Genomic DNA, 18,028 nt, shown 5'->3' on the forward strand with positions numbered 1-18,028 from the left:
TGACTGGAGGCAGCTCTCCAGGATTTCAGACTGGGGACATTCTCAGCCTTGTCAACTCCAGGGACAGAATGCGGAGCCTTCTGCATGCAAAGCAGATGCCCTACTATTGCGCTGCAACTTGTTCCTAACCAGGTTCAGTCCTCATGGTTCAGCATTAAGGACACTGGCATCTTGAAAGATAGTGGAGTGTGCATGTGGGGGCGAAGTCAAACTGCTGGAGAATCACAGCAGCTGCTGTGGCTGTGGCAATCCGTCATGCTGTGTTTTTGCTGCATTTGTAGCACCAAAGTGACCTCTCTGGGGTGCAAGCCTAGGCACTGTGTATGGAGGTCCTGGGCTGCCCAGATGACAAGACCCCCATCAGCCTTGCTCATGTGGTCCAAAGGAAAGCAGAACAATACGTTTGGAACCACTTGACTGCAGGAGTTGACGGAAGGAGGCATACAAAGTTCCATCCAACCATGTTAGGGACTCTGATCTCCATTTGTGGAGGGTTTACTCCTTAGCCTTTTCTTCTCCCAAAGATGTCCCATGAGGCAGCGGAGATTTAGGAGCAGAGTTCTTCATCTCCTAGATGGGCTGCCTTCCCAGGTGGATGAGCCCCATCTGCCCCCCACTTCCCGCTATAGCATATGCAGAAACTGCCTTCAGTCTTGACTGTTGGACCCACTATTGGTCTCATAAGCTCCATCAGCCAGAACCTATCTTCGCATGCAGGGGAAGTCCCTAACTCACCAAGGGTTTGAGATCCATCGGCTACTCTCATCTGGTTTAGCCAGCCAGTTAAACAGGAACAATGGAAACTGCCTTATACCAAGTCAGACCATTGGTCCATCTAGCTCAGTACTGTCAACACTGACTGGCAGTGGCTCTCCAGGGCTGGAGGCAGGAAGTCTTTTCTTAGCCCTACCTGGAGATGCTGGGGATTGAACCCGGGACCTTTTGCATGCAAAGCAGGTGCTCAACCCCCTAAGCTACAGTCCTTCTGCTTATCAAAGGGCTTGTGCACTTCCTAAGTAGTCAGCAGCCTCCAAACGCCACGCAAGAGTAAGTGATCCAACGGCTTAATTACAGCAACAAAATTACAGAGCGGGAATCACGCACGTGTGACAGCTTAATGGTGGGGGAGAAGCCAATTCTCCCAAAGTGCCAATTTAGGAGCGCATTAATTAAAAACAAGTGACTCCAAGGTACAATGTTTTCTACTCCTGTAGCCCTGCGTGAGGAGGGTGGGGGGGACGGCTGGGAGCAAGGACAACCCTGCAGATTTACACTAATTGGCACAGCGCTTTGGGACACTTCCGGATTTGATGCCTACTTGGTAAATCTACACCCAAGAAGGGCTGGCAGGTCTGCCTCATGAGGCACGGAAACGGGCATCCCCATAGAATCTCTCGATTTTGAGCTCTTGGCAAACACAAGCTGGAAGAATGTGCAGAAGCATGCAGAAGAGTGTTTGTGAAGAAGGCTTCCACATATCAGAAGTTTGGACTACAGAAGTCCTGAGCACACAAGGTACAACTGTGGCTCCCTTTTTCAAGGACCTCCCCCCCCCTGCCTTAATTTGGATGGTAACACCGTCTGCGTTATGGATCTGGCACACTTTCATTTCCCCGTCGCCTTTCAAAGGAAACCCCCAGGAACTTCTGAACTGCGGTTGGGGGTGGCATTAATGAAAACACACATCTCAAAGCCGGTTCTGCACAGGTGGCTCTTGAGAACCAGAACTACAGAACCAGAAAGAATCAAAGTGCTTTTTAATAAGGTGCATGTGGGGGTTCTTTTTTTGGGGGGGGGGTTCACCAAGTTAAGATCTAGCTTCAAGCTTGAGCACTTAAAAATAAAAAAGCTGCAATTCAGTTAACACCTTTAACACATTTCTCTTCAGTGGAATGTCTGGTGGCCCCTTTGAGGTGTAACAGGTGAAAGCAAAGCGGCCTGGCTTTTGTTTTTTTCATTTTCCAAACAAAAATCATGATAGCCACGTTCAAAAATCTGACAGGTTGCCACATGGATGATGGGGCAAGCTTGTTTCCTGCTGCTCCAGAGGGCAGGACCCAAATGAATGGATTCCAATTGCTACAAAGGAGATTCCAATTCAACTTTAGAAAGAACTTTTGGATGGTAAGAGCTGTTCAAAAGGGGGAGGGACTAACTCAGAAGGTGGTGAGCCCCCCTTCACTGGAGCTTTTTAAAGAGAGGTTTGATGGTCACCTGTCAGGGATTAACTAGCTGTGATTCCTGCATTGCAAGGGGTTGGACTGTCACTAGATGACCCTTGGTTCCTTTCCAACTACACAATTCTTTATTCTATGCAACTATAGGTAGTATTAAACCAGCCTAGCTAAACATGAGTTCTGTTTCGTTTTCTCTTCTCTGTGTACTTTGGCTCGGCAGTTGTTCAAAGAGGTCCAAAAGTTACCCTAGGCAGACGGCATTCCATGTGCTTTGCAACTGTGGCATAACAGTGACAACTAGTTGGCGTGCAGGTCTGAGCTCCTGCCCTGTGAAATATCACTTTTAATTACCACCCTGCACGGTTTCATGCCACTACAGCACATGCCCACATCCGAAACAGCCCTGCCTCGATTATGAGCATGCAAAAATATTCTTAGCATTTGTCCTTCTGGATTTCATAGCACCCCAAGTTATTTCGCTCAAAGTTCACACATCACAGTAAGACGCAAGCCATGGTTTACTGAGCATAAGCAAAACTGCACCCACTTTATCCCCCCCATTCACACTGGGACCCAATTTCCAACTTTGCAACCTGCCTGAACCAAGGGCTGTGGTTTGATCTGCTCTTAACAAACCATGATCTATAAGTACAGTGGTGCCCCGCAAGACGAACGCCTCGCAAGACGGAAAACCCGCTAGACGAAAGGGTTTTCCGTTTTGGAGGCGCTTCGCTAAACAAATTTCTCTATGGGGTTGCTTCGCAAGACGAAAAAATCTTGCGAGTTCCCGCGGGGTTTTTTTCGCTTTTTTCGCCCTTTTCCTAAGCCCCTAAGCCGCTTAACAGCTGATCCGCTGATAAGCCGCTTCTCAGCTGATCGCTAAAAGCCGCTAGACCGCTAATAGCGCTAATCCGCTAAGCTGTCAATGGGCTTGCTTTGCAAGACGAAAAAACCGCTAGACGAAGAGAATCGCGGAACGGATTCTTTTCGTCTTGCGAGGCACCACTGTAAAGGTTTGTTCTGCAACATGGTTTCATGGGTGCAAAACCAAACCAATATCCCAGGTCCAAATTAGAAGGAGCAGTAGAGGCCTCTTGGGCACATACACAGCAAACTGGACTAGAATCTCCTACTTTCGTTGCCTTCTCTTCTCTGTGGTGCCACTGTCCTCTGAAGTGCACTGGGTGGTTAACTGGGAGAAGAACCATTTCAGTAGTGGCACCTTGATGTTGGAACAACCTTCCAAAGGAGATCCCGCCCCCCAGATGCCTACCTTGAGGGGGTGGGAGATAAATTCGACCTGGTCTGAATCTAAATGAGACTCTACCTAATTTGCGCACCAACTCAGCTATCCATCACAACTTGCCACTTCACCAAATTTTGCAATTCAGTTCCCCAACCAAGTCATATGCACAAAAATGCACATGGTAGGTCAGGTGTACATTTTTAAAAGCACATATTAGTGAAATTAATGTACAAAAATACATTGTATTTGGGGGGGAAACGGCTAGCAAAAATGGGAATATTCAGCAAAGCTGAATACGAAGACATGTGCATTAGAACTTCAGACGCAAACATTGAAGAATTTTCATAGTAATTTTCATGAACATCTTAAAAAAAACAACAACCTCAAACTGATGTGGAATTCTGGAGAGCTGGATTTAAGACTGGAAGAAGAAGAAACCGAAATGGAGAGATTTACTTCTCCCTATTTGGTTTCATTTTTCATCACAAAGTCAAAGACCATTTTATGTCCCCAGAGCTTCTCATCTAATCTGGTTTCTTAAAATAAAATAAATATATATATTGCTGTTTTTATACTACTCTCTAGATTCACAACTTGTGTGTTTATTGTATATCTGGCTTATGTGGAAAGCCACTCAGTGTTTGGAGGGCAAGGGGAAGAAATCCCCACAATGAATTTTATGGAAGGCGAGGAGCACACCTTACCAATCCCCAACTCCACCCCAGATCTCCCTCTCCGAAGCCAACCACAGAAAACCTTATCTTGCAAGTGGCAGCCTTGATCCTTCAGAAGGTCAGAGGTCACTGAGAAGAGAAGAATGACTCATGCTCCCAGAAGGCAAAGGAGTGAACTTTGGTCCAATCCAACATTCCCACTGACTTATGAGCACAAACACAGACTCCTTTGATTTGCAAGGATCTTTTCTGTCCTTTAAACTTTGAGGTTGGGGAACCTGTTACCACCAGCACCCAGATGTTGTTAGGGGTTCCCAACTCAGCCCCAGCCAATGTGGCTACGGGCCAGGAATGATGGGAGCTTTTCTAAAATATCTGCTTAACCCTTTCTCTAGCCCTATGCAACGTACACAGGAGTATTTAAAAGTAGGTGGGGACAGCCCTTCCAGACAGACAGTGTTAGAAACTCAGATATATAAGCTAATTGCCAAATGGCACCTTAAACCTGGGTAACAGTTGCCACAATGGAAGGCCTATTTAATTTATTACTACTACTACTATTGATTTCACTTCTATACTAGCTTCCTGTGCTATACTACCATTTCCGTGCGCTGCTCTGGTTCATCAGAAGAGGCATAGTCATGCTGGCCACATGACCCGGAAGCTGTCTGTGGACAAACGACGGCTCCCTCGGCCTATAGAGAGAGATGAGCGTGCAACCCCAGAGTCGTCCACGACTGGACCTAACAGTCAGGGGTCCCTTTACCTTTACCTTAACCTTTACCCTGCTTTAAATTTTAAAGAAAAAATCTCAAGCGGTTTAAAGGTAAAGGTAAAGGGACCCCTGACTGTTAGGTCCAGTCATGGACGATTCTGGGGTTGCGCGCTCATCTCGCTTTACTGGCCAAGGGAGCCGGTGTTTGTCTGCAGACAGTTTTTCCGGGTCGTGTGGCCAGCATGACTAAGCCGCTTCTGGCGAACCGGAGCAGCAGTTTCCAACACATCAAATAATACAAATTTAAGCTTCAAGGAAAATATTTCAGATCCTTCTATAAGTGACTTTTGGCTTTCCCCATATTTATTTCCCTACTTAATTTATAGAGCTGACCCATAGCAGAAGTGCTCTAGGAAGCCAGTGTTAGTGTCTGACCAAGACCTGGGAGTTCAGGGTTCAAATCCCCCCAGTCATGAAGCTCACTGAGTGACCTGGGGCCAGTTAGAGCCTCTTAACCTACCTCACAGGGTTGAGGCAGATGAGGAAGGCAAACCATTTACTGCTTGGAGGAAAAGGTGTGGTATAAATGCGATAAATAAGCTCTCCTGTTTACCTGTTTAAGAAAGCTGGAGGGGCCAGTTAGATGGAAATGTTGGTCGCCAACCTGGCATCTAGAGATCTCCATGTGGTTGCAATTGGATCTGCGCCAGTCTCAAAACGCACCTGGCCCCTGGCTAATTTCTAACACTGCATAGAGGGGAGGGGACTAGCTCTGCACTATAGTAACCCATCACTATATCAAAGTAACTATATCAAAGGAAAGGATATGGGCCTTGACACAGAAACCGAGCAACACTCATGCAAAGGGAAGAGGACACAGCTCAGCAGCAGAGCAGCCCCAAGTTCAAATCCTGGCATATCCAGGTTATCAGGTATTGGGAGAGCCCTCCAGATGCTGTTGAACTACAACTCCCATCAGTCCCAGCCAACATGACCTACAGTCAGGGATTATGGGAGCTGCAGTCCAAAATACCTCGTGTGCAATGCTTCTAGTCTACATTGACTGGCACCAGCTCTCCCTCCCTCCCTGCCCACAATTCTAGCAGGCTTGCAAGCTGCTGCTCACCTAGGGCACCCAAGCAGCACCTCCAGGTGACCAGGCAACAAAGTTTTGCAACCTGGAAGAGAAGTGTGTTCGCCCCGCCACACACACGTCCTACTCTGCTCATGTTTCCAGTGGGCCACAAACTAATCCTGGTACGTGTTGACTGTTGAACTACCAAATATATTTAAGGTAAAGGTAAAGGGACCCTGACCATTAGGTCCAGTCGTGGCCGACTCTGGGGTTGCGGCGCTCATCTCGCTTTATTGGCCGAGGAAGCCGGTGTACAGTTTCCGGGTCATGTGGCCAGCATGACTAAGCCGCTTCTGGCGAACCAGAGTAGCACACGGAAATGCCGTTTACCTTCCCACTGGAGCGGTACCTATTTATCTACTTGCACTTTGACGTGCTTTTGAACTGCTAGGTTGGCAGGAGCAGGGACCGAGCAACAGGAGCTGACGCCATCGAAGGGATTCGAACCGCCAACCTTCTGATCGGCAAGTCCTAGGCTCTGTAGTTTAACCCACAGTGCCACCCGCGTCCCTATCAAATATATTTGGAACATGGCAAATAGTATGGATTTGCACAGCTGCCATTATCCAAGTCCAGGCAGCTATGGGAAGGATGCTTTGGTCAGGGAGAAGCTGGAGGCACAGAGGCAGCAGAACAAGTGGGAAGCTTTCGCAGCCAGCTTCTGAAGTGACACATTCATCAGGGTGTCCCCAGCTTGGGGCTCTGCAGGTGTTTTAGACCAAGCTTTTAAGTCTCAAATGTAAGAGAGTTCTTAGATCAAGAGGCGGCTGTCAGCTCAGCAGGAACCAGGTAAAATGGTTCATCTCATCCAAATCCTTCCACCAAAATGTAACAAGCCTCACCTGAGCTTGGGGCTACGACACCTAGCTGTAGCGCCGAGTCCCCAATCTAAGGCCTGCAACTGGTAACCACATTGCAGGACACAGTGACCCATTTCAACACCTTTTGAATTGTTCAACATCTCAAAGAGTTATTAAAGTACAGTGAAATCCTAGCCATTTTTTGCTGGGAAGTTAAATATGCCTCTGTGTCCAGTGTTAGAAACTCTGATATATAAGCTAGGTGCCAAATGGTACCTTAAAACTAGGTTACGGTCACCACAACAGAATGTTTATTTGCCCGGGGGTGGACTAGAGGACCCCCAGGGGTACCTTACAAAAAAAAAATATCTATGATTCTGTGGTCTCAACTACATTGCTTGACTACAGCTAGCTCTTACAATTCACTTGTCCCAGTATCCAAGATGGAGAAACACATACTGCAGAAATGGAAATGGTGTTAACTATGGACTAAGGCAAAGATTTTTCAACTGTGGTCGCCCAGAAATCTCCATGTAGTGGCAACTGGACCCATGCCAGTAGCAAAACACACTTGGTGCCTGGCTAATTTCTAACACTGACTGTGTCTAATGGGGTCTTATGCCCTACCCAATTAAGGGTGTTTAGGATTGCAGCTTTGTAAGGCTGTATACAGTGGTACCTCTGTTTACGAACACTTAGGGTTACAAGTGCTTCAGGTTATGAACTCCGCTATCCCGGAAGTAGCTGCTCCTGGTTGCAAACTTTGCCCCAGGATGAGAACCGAAATCGCACGCCAGAGGGGTGCGCACAGTGGGAGGCTCCATTAGCGAAAGCGTGCCTCAGGATAAGAACGGTTTCAGCTTAAGAACGGACCTCCAGAACGAATTAAGTTTGTAACCGGAGGTACCACTGGACATGCTATGTCTCTAAATCCTGTTTGAAGCCTGTTCTTTTCCTCAAATAATTAGGGGCACCATGGTTTGTTAAGGGTTGCTGGGCCCTGTAACTTGGGGAGGGGTGCACTAGAGTGCCCAGAATTCTTTGAGGGAAAGAATGTTAAATGTGTAGCATATACATAGCCTTAATCATCACTCCATTAAGCCTGGCTGCAGCGAGTGGATGAACTACCAGATCCAAACATATTATGACATAATCTGCATACGGGAAGAGGAAGGAAGCTCCCTGGGCAGAATGAGGCCTCCGGTGAGGTCCAGGCTGCGGGCACATCTGCTTCTTATGGGGGGGGGGAGCGATGTGTATGAGGACACAGCTACATCTTGCAGCAGTGGTGTAGAAGAGGGAATTTCAGCATGACACGTACAAATGAAAATTTGCTATTAAAAGGTGCCGTCCAGTTGTCCAGGTTAAACCAGGAAAGAGGACTCGGCTCAGAGAGTGCCAAAGGATGGTGGCATTCATGGAGCAGAAGGCTATTAAGCCACAATGGCTTGGTGCTCTCTCCAGCATACCAGGTCCAGAATGAAAGCTGCTGGGAATCACAGGTGGGAGAGCAGTGTTGTTGCACTCAGGTCCTGCGTGTGGTTATCTGGTTTGAACAGCATGCTGGACAAGACGGGCCATGGGCCTGACGCAGCAGGGCTCCTCCTATATGCTTAAACCACATCACCAGGGACCGCCATGGGATGCTGAGTTGTAATCTTAGAAGCTGCCCAGCGATTTCCTTTTCCTGGGTAACTTCCTCTTGGTGGAGGTTCACCAAAATCGGAGCCTGAGCATCTTTTAGAAGCTTACATTTTTTTGGAAGCTGATTTCAGCTTACTCAAAAATCAAGACTCCCAGAATCGCAAGTAGTCTGTATTTGGCACTGAGAATATGGTGGGAGAGTTTGGTCTTTCCTAACCAAACCTCCCTCTGACAGTGGATAATCCAAGTGCCAGACACACCTCCATCTTTGGGATATCAAACCAAAGGCTGCAAAATAAGACAGACTTTCTCTCTGGAGGTGGGAGCTCTAGTTTCTGCTGTCACAGAATTTGGAACATCTCTTACCACTTTCTCTCCCCCAAACAGTTCTAAAACACATGCTAGGGAGAGATACATCAGGTCACTAAACTCTTAACATAAATATAAGTAACATATCCAAAATGCTTCTTGCACCATTTCAAGAGCTGGTGCAGTGCTGAAGTTAGGACCTGCGGGGCCAAGGTTCAAATCTCTACTTGGCCATGAAGCTCACTGGACCACCTTGGGTTAGCTAACCCACCTCACAGGGTTGTTGTGGGGGGTTAAATGAGGAGGAAGGGAACTGTGCATGCCACCTTGAGCTCCTCGGAGAGAAAGGTGGGATACAAATGCAATAAGAGCAAGAGTAATGCTAGGAGGAAATCCTTTTCAGCTGCACAGTGCATTGTTGTTTTTTAAAGAACACCACACAATAGCTACACGCACAAAACCTCAAGCCACACAACTGCACGGAGCACGGCCACTGCAACCGAATCCTGGAAAGTTCACGAACTGATTTTGGGACGGAGACAGCCTGAGTGACAAGGCAGCTAATAGGTCACGTAAGAAGCACAGAAACCTTTTCGCCTTTCAGGCTCAGGCAAAACCACCAGAGGCCTCCCGCTTCTTTGCAGACACCTAGGTTCCAAAATGGCTACGACTATCTTCTGGTTAGGCCGGCTGTGTGTATGTGTGTGTGGCTCTCCCCCCCCCCTTCCCCTGCATGCGCGTGTGTCAGAGACATGGTTAAGGGGGAAAGCGCACTGTGCACAATTGATGCAACAGTGTGTGCAGCAAAGCGCACCAATTACTGTCCTGGGAGAACTCCAAGGCGGGGCTGAGGCCTTTCTAGAGCCCGGGGAGGGCGGTGGAGTGGAGCGGGAGGGGGGTGCGAGAGAGAGAGAGCTCGCCTAGGCATTGCAAAATACTGCCTCAGTATGTTGCAATTCCTCAGTGCACCTAGCGCACAGCCCAACTTGCCCAACCGCCGCTTACCGTCAGGGTGTCATCGATGTAGAGGGGGATCTGTCGCCTCTCGAAGGGGAATTCTTCCTCGCCGTCCCTGCAAACTGCCACCAGCCGCGCCATCTCTGCCGACGCCGCTACTCTTGCTTCTTCCTCCCAGCTCCTAGCCTGAAAACAGCCAAACCCCAGGCAAGTAAATGCAAGCTCTGGTTTCGCCACCGCACTTTCACCACAAGAGGGAAACTCAGCCTGCCTTGCCGCATTGGATGATTCGGCATGGGGAGATCCTCGGAATGAGAGTGCCCCCAATAAAATGCAAAGGCCTCTTGGGGTGGGGGAAGGAAGAAGAGGACACTTGACAGAGTTTTACCCTGGATTTCCCCCCCCCCCCCAAAAAAGGGGCTTCTGCTTTCTATCCTTACAGCCAGTGAACTGTCAGGTCTAGGAATTTCTGGAAAATCTAAGAGCTCATTAATACTTCTAAGCCAGAAAACGACACCAAAAGTGGGATATTGGAGTTTGCGAAGGGGGGGGGTCACTGGGGGACAAAAAATCAAAGTGTAGGTCAGAGAAAGAGTAGAAGTATTTACTCCCATCTCCTGTTTTTATTAATTTTGGTATGGCATAGTTTGTTTATGATAGGGTTGTATCCAGCCACTTTATACTCAAGAGCACACCCACTGAAATTAATCAACCCAAGTTAGCATTGTCCATTATTTTCAATGGCTCAAAGCCGAGTAGGGCTTGCATTAGAAAAGTCTACAAAGCATTGAACAGTGTTCATGTTATTACAAAAGAAACATACAGCAAAAATGCAGTATGTACAATTGATCAATAAAAATATTATTATATTATACACACAGAGAGAGAGAGAGAGAATGTATATTTCTGTAAAATCACTGTATACCCCTCAAGATGCTCTGAGGATTAAGCAGTATATAAATAGCTGAAATAAATAAATCTATGTTGAATCCAACAAAATAAAGCTATTTAAATTAACGGAACCAAGTTAGTCACGTCTATTAAACCTTAAATCTTTAGCAATAGCATTGTGAGGCTTTATTTTTGTAGTGGGCAAGAGATGCCCTTCTTCCACAAAGGTCCCAGCACAAGAAGACAGGCACCCCTTATTTCAGTAACCTTCATTTTATCACTGGCTTGACTAGGAAGGAGGGAGCTTGCAGGCTCCCTGATGCTCTTCCACATTGCAGATCACCCTTAGTAACAGTAGTAAATAACAAAGGGCTGAAAGGCAACACAGAGAATGGCACCTTCCAAAAGGCTTGCCTGTTAAAAGCCAGAGCAGTGGACACACCAGGTACAAAGAGGAAGTTTATCAAAGAACAGTTCAGCCTTCGTTTGCAAGGATGTTCCTAAAACTTATTTCCTGCAATGCTTATGGCTCCTAGCAAGGGAGCAGAGACCTCTTCCATCAGCCCAAATTCACTGAGCCAAAGGAGAACACAGGAAAACCCTCAAATACCGTAATTTGAGTATTTGTATGACCACTGGCCAGGGATGATGGGAGTTGTAGTCCAACAACAGCTGGGAACCCAAGTTTGAGAAACACTGATTTAGAGACATACTACCTCAAGACCAAGGGTTGCATAAAACTCAGTTTTACTCTGAGTAAGACCCATTTAAATTAACAAACCCTAGTTAGTTCTGTATCTGTTAGTTATCTGTGATGGGTCTACTCTGAGTAGGACTAGCTTTAGATACAACTCCAAGAATGCATATGCTCCTTAGCTCTATGCCACCTTCAAAAATGATACAGTGAAATACTGTCACCAGGACTGCCACAATACAAAAAGCTGCCTTATACCGAGTCAGACTGAGGGCCCATCTAGCCCAGAACTGTACACTAAGCTAGCAGTGAGTTTCCAGTGAGGGGTGTGGGTCTCTCCCAGTCCCTCTCACCCTCCCTAGCTATGAAATATGCACCTTTAAACTGCTCACCCAATGCAAGGAATAATTCCTCTTTACAAATAAATAGCCTGCCTCAGGTACACAGTCAAGCCCTTGTCACACACAGTATTTTAAAACCTGCAATTAAAATCTACAATCAAGAGGGTTCAAACCAACACCTAATGAAAACCTGTGCTATGCAAATACCACAAACAGATATGTTAATCAAGGCACCAGGATTGACTGAAGCTCCCACTCAAGCTTGCACAGGCATTTCTGTGATACCAACCAATGCAGGCATGTAAAAAAAAAGGCAGAATCAGAAAAAGATGGGTGTTCTTTGGGGTGGGGCAGAACTGCTGCCATTCTACAGTTATCCACAAGCTTCATGCACATATAGATGTATGCACATCTATGCACCCATCCAACGCGCCAAATTTTAAAACGACGTCTCCTTCCCACTATCACATTTGAATAAATCCTCCTTATCTTCACCCTCATCCCGTCAAACCAACTGCGGGGGAGACTTTCCTTAATAAGAGAGAAAGAGTGGGGTTCATCCTATCAGCCAACTCCCTTTTTTTGCTTTTCTGCTTCAGCCCCTTCAGCCTCCTTAAAGCCACTTTCACCCACTCCCTCTGATGTAAATTTAATATATATATATATTTCCAAATGCAAACACCTCGGGGCAAGGACCTGTTGCTCTGCAGCTTGGAAACCGCCATGCACCCTGAAGACGTTAGAAGGAAATAATTAAAGCAACAACAAAAAAAGCCCGCTCAAGGTCTATCCTTCACGATCTCAAGGCTTAACCCCTAAAAGAGATTCTGGAGAACCTTTTTTTGGGGGGGGGGAGAAGAAAGGAAATAAATCTACAGGAAGTATTAATCCTTCTAAGAAGGGAATAAATGAGGGGGCTAACTAAGGTGTAAGGGAGAGAAAAAATCAAATGCCCCCTCTCCAAATTTCCTTGACGGGCTCCACACCTATATGCAAATTTACCATGCCTCCCACCCCCAGCCCACTTTTGCTATTGGCTGAGGCTCTGCTGCCCCTGTCGCAGCCGGGACTGGCATGTGCGCACAAACCTCAAAAGGGACGGGCAGTGTTTTGGCCGGTCTCTCTTCCCTTCCTTCGCCCACCCCTTTCAGGAGCGCTGCTACAGCAGACCTCGGGCCTCCTCGTCCGGCTTTAGCTCCTCCTCCTCTCGCGAGAGGCAGGGAAAAAGGCCGGCCAGCCCTCCCTTCCTTCCCCACCCGCCGCCCCCAACCAACCGCTTGGCCTGCCCCGCCCCCTCACTCCCTAACCCCGCCCACTCCCCACCCCACCCTTCATCTCAACCCCGCCCACTTCCCCCCCTCCGCCACCACCTTCCTCTCAGATTAACTGCTTGGCCGAGCTCCTCCTCCTCCCCTCCCTACTTCAGCGCACGGCCGTTTCGCTCGCCCTTTGGCTCCGCCCACCATGGCTCTCTCTCGGCGTTTTATTATGTACGCTCCGCCCCTTTCCTCTCTCCCCACCCCGTATTTTAAATCCTTCCTCCGCCTCGCGCTCCTCGGCACGCAGCTTGAGGTGAGGGCGCGCTTCCCTCACCCCTAGAGAAAGAGAAACAGGGGAGGATCCGCCTGGCGGCTTCTCGCGCATGCGCGAGTAGAAAGGAAGGCGTTATGAGAGAGAGCGGGAGGGGGAGGAGGGAGAAAACATAGATCTATATCAAGAAGCCCATCCCTCTTCCTCCTCCTTCGCTTGTCACAAATACTGTAGCCTCCGCTGAGAACGCGGGGAGAAGGAGGTGAAGGACCACGTGATCAATAAACGGCTCCCTCCGCCTGGCGAAATAGTTCGCGCGCGGGGAAAAGGAGAGCCATTTTGCCCTCAGTTCGCCCCCCAAACCTCCAAACGTGACGAGGGCCCAGTTCCTGCTTTTTCCACTCCACAGAAGCCAGTCAATAAAAAACTCCCTCTCAAAACCCAATACAGTAAAGATTTCTGTCATGGTTTTAGTCTGACTCCTCAGGCCAACCACTGTCCCCTCAGCCTCACCTACCTGGCCGGGTTGTTGTGAGAGGAAAAAATGGTGGAGGGGAGAACCATGTACACCACCGTGGAGAAATAATAATAATAATAATAGTGTGGGGACTAGGAAGACTTGGGTTCAAATGGCCACCCTGAGGACAATGAATCAGCTAAGACTGTTTCACAGGGTTTTGGGGAGGCCAAAATGGTTCGGCCTCCCACAATCTCTCAGGCTGGCCTATTGCGCGGGGTTGTGCGAGAGGACAAAAATGGTTTGAAGTCACACTCGGCAGCAGGAAGCTCTTTGGCTGATGGTGGCCTTGAGCCAGCCGCTCTCAGACCAGCCCGCCTTGCAAGGCTGTGACGATGGAACCCGGCCCCAAAGCTCACTGGGGAACCGATTAGGCCAGTCTCCATTGGATTACAGGGTTGTGGAAACGAAAATGGTGCAAATCCCTGCTCGCTGACAAAGCTCTCTGGGCAGCTGCAGCTCTCAGCCTAGCCTCCCTTGCGAGGATGTTGTGAGGGCAAAATGCTTTGAAGCCCCACATAATATAAATCAGGAATGGGGAATCCATGGCCCTCCAGGTTGTGGACTACAACACCCATCATCCCTGACCATTGACTATGCCGTACTTGGTGCATGCAACTCACAGACCTCAAAGCAAAGGGTGGCGGAATAATCGTCTTGTGGTAATAATAAGAATAGAATAAGAATAATAATAATATTTATGCCCCCCCCCCATCTGGTTGGGTTTCCCAGCATTTAAAAAAGGAGAAACTTTTTCTCTTTCAAAACCTGTAGCGTAATAAGCTTTTGTGCATGGGAATCAGAAAACACTAAGGAGCTGATCAGGCTCACATGAGAGAAAGAGGGGTGTTTAAAGAGCAATCATGTCAACTAACCAGATAATCTCTGCCTTCCACAGAGTACGTGGACAGCAGCGCCAAAGATGCCAACAGGACATTCAACGAGGGCCCTCCAGTGTCCTGAGAAAGTTTCGTAGCAGCTCAGCGGTACAGTGGTACCTTGGGTTAAGTACTTAATTCGTTCCGGAGGTCCATTCTTAACCTGAAACTGTTCTTACCCTGAAGCACCACTTTAGCTAATGGGGCTTCCTGCTGCCGCTGCACCTCCAGAGCACGATTTCTGTTCTCATCCTGAAGCAAAGTTCTTAACCCGAGGTAATATTTCTGGGTTAGCGGAGTCTGTAACCTGAAGCGTATGTAACCCGAAGTACCACTGTACAGCATCTGCTCTGCATGCAAAATGTCCCAGGTTCAATCCCCAGGTAGGTATGGGAATGTTCCCACCTCTGAAATACCACAGTAAGGCACAGGATCTACATGAACTGGATTGTCCTGCACATTGCTGCATTTACCTGGCCATAGGCTCATAGGTTCCTGCTGTGATAGGAATTTTGAGGTCTTAGATATATGGTAATGTTCATAACCGCATGTACATAGATCACACAGGAAAGCCGACCTGAAGCCATTTTGATTCCTAAACTGAGCAAATGTTTTCTCTGCAAGGTCAAAGTGGAAAAGCCTCCCCATTGTCTGTTTCCTCACAAATCCTGTCTTAAGGGCACATTTAAGATATGAATACGCTGTGAGCCTGTGACATGGCCCAGGAACTAAGTATTTATTGTTACAAAGGACTGGCCAGGCTCCCCAGGAAATCCAATCAAGTAACCTGCCAGACAGGAGATAAACAAGGACAGGAGAAAAACAATATTCAAATTTTTGTTTTAAGACCGCCTTTTCTGTGATGTAGGTGTGATGTATCTGAGGGGTGGTCTTAGGTTACATCCCTTCTGTGATGTATGCATGATGTTTCTGGGGGGTGGTCTTGATCTACAGGGTGGCAATTTCAAAAGTCTTTATAAGACCTTGCATGCCATTTTTCTGGGTCTCTCCTCCTCTCCTGCAGATGAGGGGAGCACCCTATTGCAACAGATCAATAAAGATCAAGCTTACTAGCTGCTTTGCTTCTCAATATTCTCTGGTTGGCCTCTTGTTATTCTCTCCTACCAATAGGGAACCTATGTAAGGACTCTATATGGGCTCTTGGATACCCCATAAGGGAAAAGGGCAGATTTTTGTTTACAACACTGCCACACTTGACAGCTCATCTGGCCCATATGTGAGCCGTTGCCCATATGTGGATCTCAACGTACAACTTCTTACACATTCTGCTTAGGAATTTTGCCACTACAACAGGAACTACCAGTATGTGCCAGCAAGTCACCCTCTTCATTTAGGCAACCATTTGATGGACAGGCAAGAGCTTCATAAGTGGCTTAGGTTGCAATCCCATAATTGCCTGGGAATCACCATCCATAAGATTACAGTGACAGAGCATACACAATCCAAAAATCTAACGAACACTCAGAGCTATCGTGCGCTAATAGCTCAGTGGCAGAGCAGCTGCTTTGCATGCAGACGGTCTCTGGTTCAGTCCCCAGTATCTCCAGGTCCTGTCAGAAACCCTGAAGAGCAGCTGCTAGTCAGTGTAATCAGCACTGAGCTAGATAGGCCAATGTGTCTAAGTCTGCATGTGGCAACTTCCTGTATCAAATCAGCCCTTCATTCAGAACCATTGAGGACTCCAGTCTCCATTTTTTTCAGGGAAGAGCAGTAGGGTGTTTCTGCTTTTAATACAGGCTTCAGGTTTAGTCCTCAATATCTCCAGGTAGGGCAGGCAGAGACTGCTGCCTGTTGCCCTGGAAAGCTGCTGCCAGTCAATGTAGACAATATTGAGAAAGATGGACCAATGGTTTGACTCTTCATATGGCAGCTTCCTATGTGATTTGCTCACAAAATTGTTAAGAATTGCTTCAAAAAAGGGATTAGAGAAGAACTACATACTGTACCTCACAAACATACAGTGTACTAACAAGTTTATGGCCACTATCTCCCCTGGCCAGGAACAGTTATGCGTTTAATTATGGACAATAAAGCCAGTTAATTGTCACTCATTCAGCATAGAATGACTTACTTTATTGCAATGGAAAATGACTGTCTATCCCATAATTATTGTTGCTGGTGATGGTTCCACTGTGAATTGCTTATTGTTGAGCCTGTGACATCAGAAATGAGAGCCAGTAAGTTTTAACTTGCCATTTATTTGCATGCCAGAGATTTACTGGCTGAAAATTGTTATATTTCAAAGGGTGTCCAATTCTTTGTTATCAATGGATAAATCTGTCAAGTTTGGTTTCTTTCAGTTTTCCAAATTTAAGTTCAACTCTCTACATCAGTTTGTGATTATTTTTAAGCCTCATGAAATATCAGGCTTTTAATTAAAATTCCTCTAGACTATAAAAATATTGTATGCAATTTTGCCTCTTGTGCTTTTTGCAAAGTAGCTTTCCCTAATATAATGCATTTTTCTATTCTATCTTAATACATGCATTTTTAGACACACTTGACCCCAATATATTTCCTTTTCTACAGATTACTTTGCTGGAGAACTGCATTGCAAAATTCAGAGAAGTGCAAATTTCAAAAGATCGCTGTGTTTTGCTTTGTGTATTTTGGAACATGTGAATTAGGTAGGTTTGCCTTTAAATGTGAACTGAATCAAATATTCCTCCTTTTCTTTGTTAGGTCATTCAGTATTTCTTGAAGGCTCAGGGAAACAGTTTCTTGTGAACAAGTAGTATAATTCAAATGTCTGACAGTAAAGCAATAATACAGTACAATATCATCTTAAATATAGATATTTTATTTGCTTGGAGGCTTTGATGCATTTTATTTGCAAATTATAATCACCTTTGTGTTGACTCAATCCAACATACACCTCCGATTATTTTGAGCTCTTTCAGTTCTCTTTCACACACAGCCTCCAGTTAAATTCATTTGTCTTTTTTATGAGAAATGATTCCGACACTCCTCATTGTAAGTTTTAGGTTTTTTGGAAAATATATTTGATTGGATTGCCCATTGCATTTGAACACAAACACATTTTAAATTAAAATAGGTGAATGCAGCTGTGTGGAAGGACATAGCCCATCTAGGCACCCTTTTATCATGCATTTATGAATTGCATTCCTGATTTGTGGTCATTATGTTATTGGAGCAGTTCTACATGATCTCACTTTCAATTCTTTTTGCACTTAAATGGCAGACATACTGCTTTATTTCCAATTGGTGCATGTCCCCATAGCTTCCTGCTGAAAGATTGCTATTTTTAATGCCACAAATATTTGGGGGGGGGGTTTAGTTCTGATTTTATTGCAAAATAGTGCCCCTCCAGGTGGCAATAACACAGCAACATTGATTGGGGAAGCATCTCAGAACAACTAACAAAGCGGAATGATGTCTGGACAGTCCAGTATAAATCCACCATTAAAGCACTATTATTGTGTCAAAGACATGTTGCAGAATACATCTGCAAAAATACCAGTCTGGAGGGATCCATTCA

At 46.6% G+C, this 18,028-nt stretch overlaps 2 protein-coding genes and 1 long non-coding RNA gene across 10 annotated transcripts in view; 2 read left to right on the plus strand and 1 right to left on the minus strand.

Annotated features, from left to right (window-relative positions):
- The window catches only part of GGNBP2 (gametogenetin binding protein 2), a 32,781-nt gene extending 19,451 nt beyond the window's left edge, over window positions 1-13,330 (minus strand). The window contains exons 1-2 of one of the 7 annotated variants that reach the window (XM_081844124.1): window positions 13,177-13,330; window positions 9,706-9,843 (exon numbers count right to left, since the gene is read on the minus strand). In XM_081844124.1, the coding sequence (XP_081700250.1) occupies window positions 9,706-9,843; window positions 13,177-13,227 (189 nt within the window). In that variant the 5' untranslated portion in view covers window positions 13,228-13,330. Of the gene's footprint in view, window positions 1-9,705; window positions 9,844-12,671; window positions 12,802-12,953; window positions 13,123-13,176 lie in introns of those variants that run through there. The other 6 variants (XM_081844122.1, XM_081844128.1, XM_081844127.1 and 3 more) reach the window with 6 other exon arrangements.
- On the plus strand, window positions 9,853-12,234 carry LOC309331819. The gene is made up of 2 exons (XR_014151989.1): window positions 9,853-11,561; window positions 11,605-12,234. It is a non-coding gene; the product is annotated as an uncharacterized lncRNA (long non-coding RNA).
- A 3,728-nt stretch (window positions 13,331-17,058) lies between the features above and the next one.
- MYO19 (myosin XIX) overlaps window positions 17,059-18,028 on the plus strand; it is a 33,367-nt gene continuing 32,397 nt past the window's right edge. For both annotated transcript variants that reach the window (XM_081844091.1, XM_081844090.1), the window contains exon 1: window positions 17,059-17,156. The gene's annotated coding sequence lies outside the window, so the exon portion shown is untranslated. The remainder of the gene's footprint in view (window positions 17,157-18,028) is intronic.

Source organism: Podarcis erhardii (genome assembly GCF_964252035.2).
Source record: "Podarcis erhardii genome assembly, chromosome: 16".
NCBI lineage: Eukaryota > Metazoa > Chordata > Lepidosauria > Squamata > Lacertidae > Podarcis > Podarcis erhardii.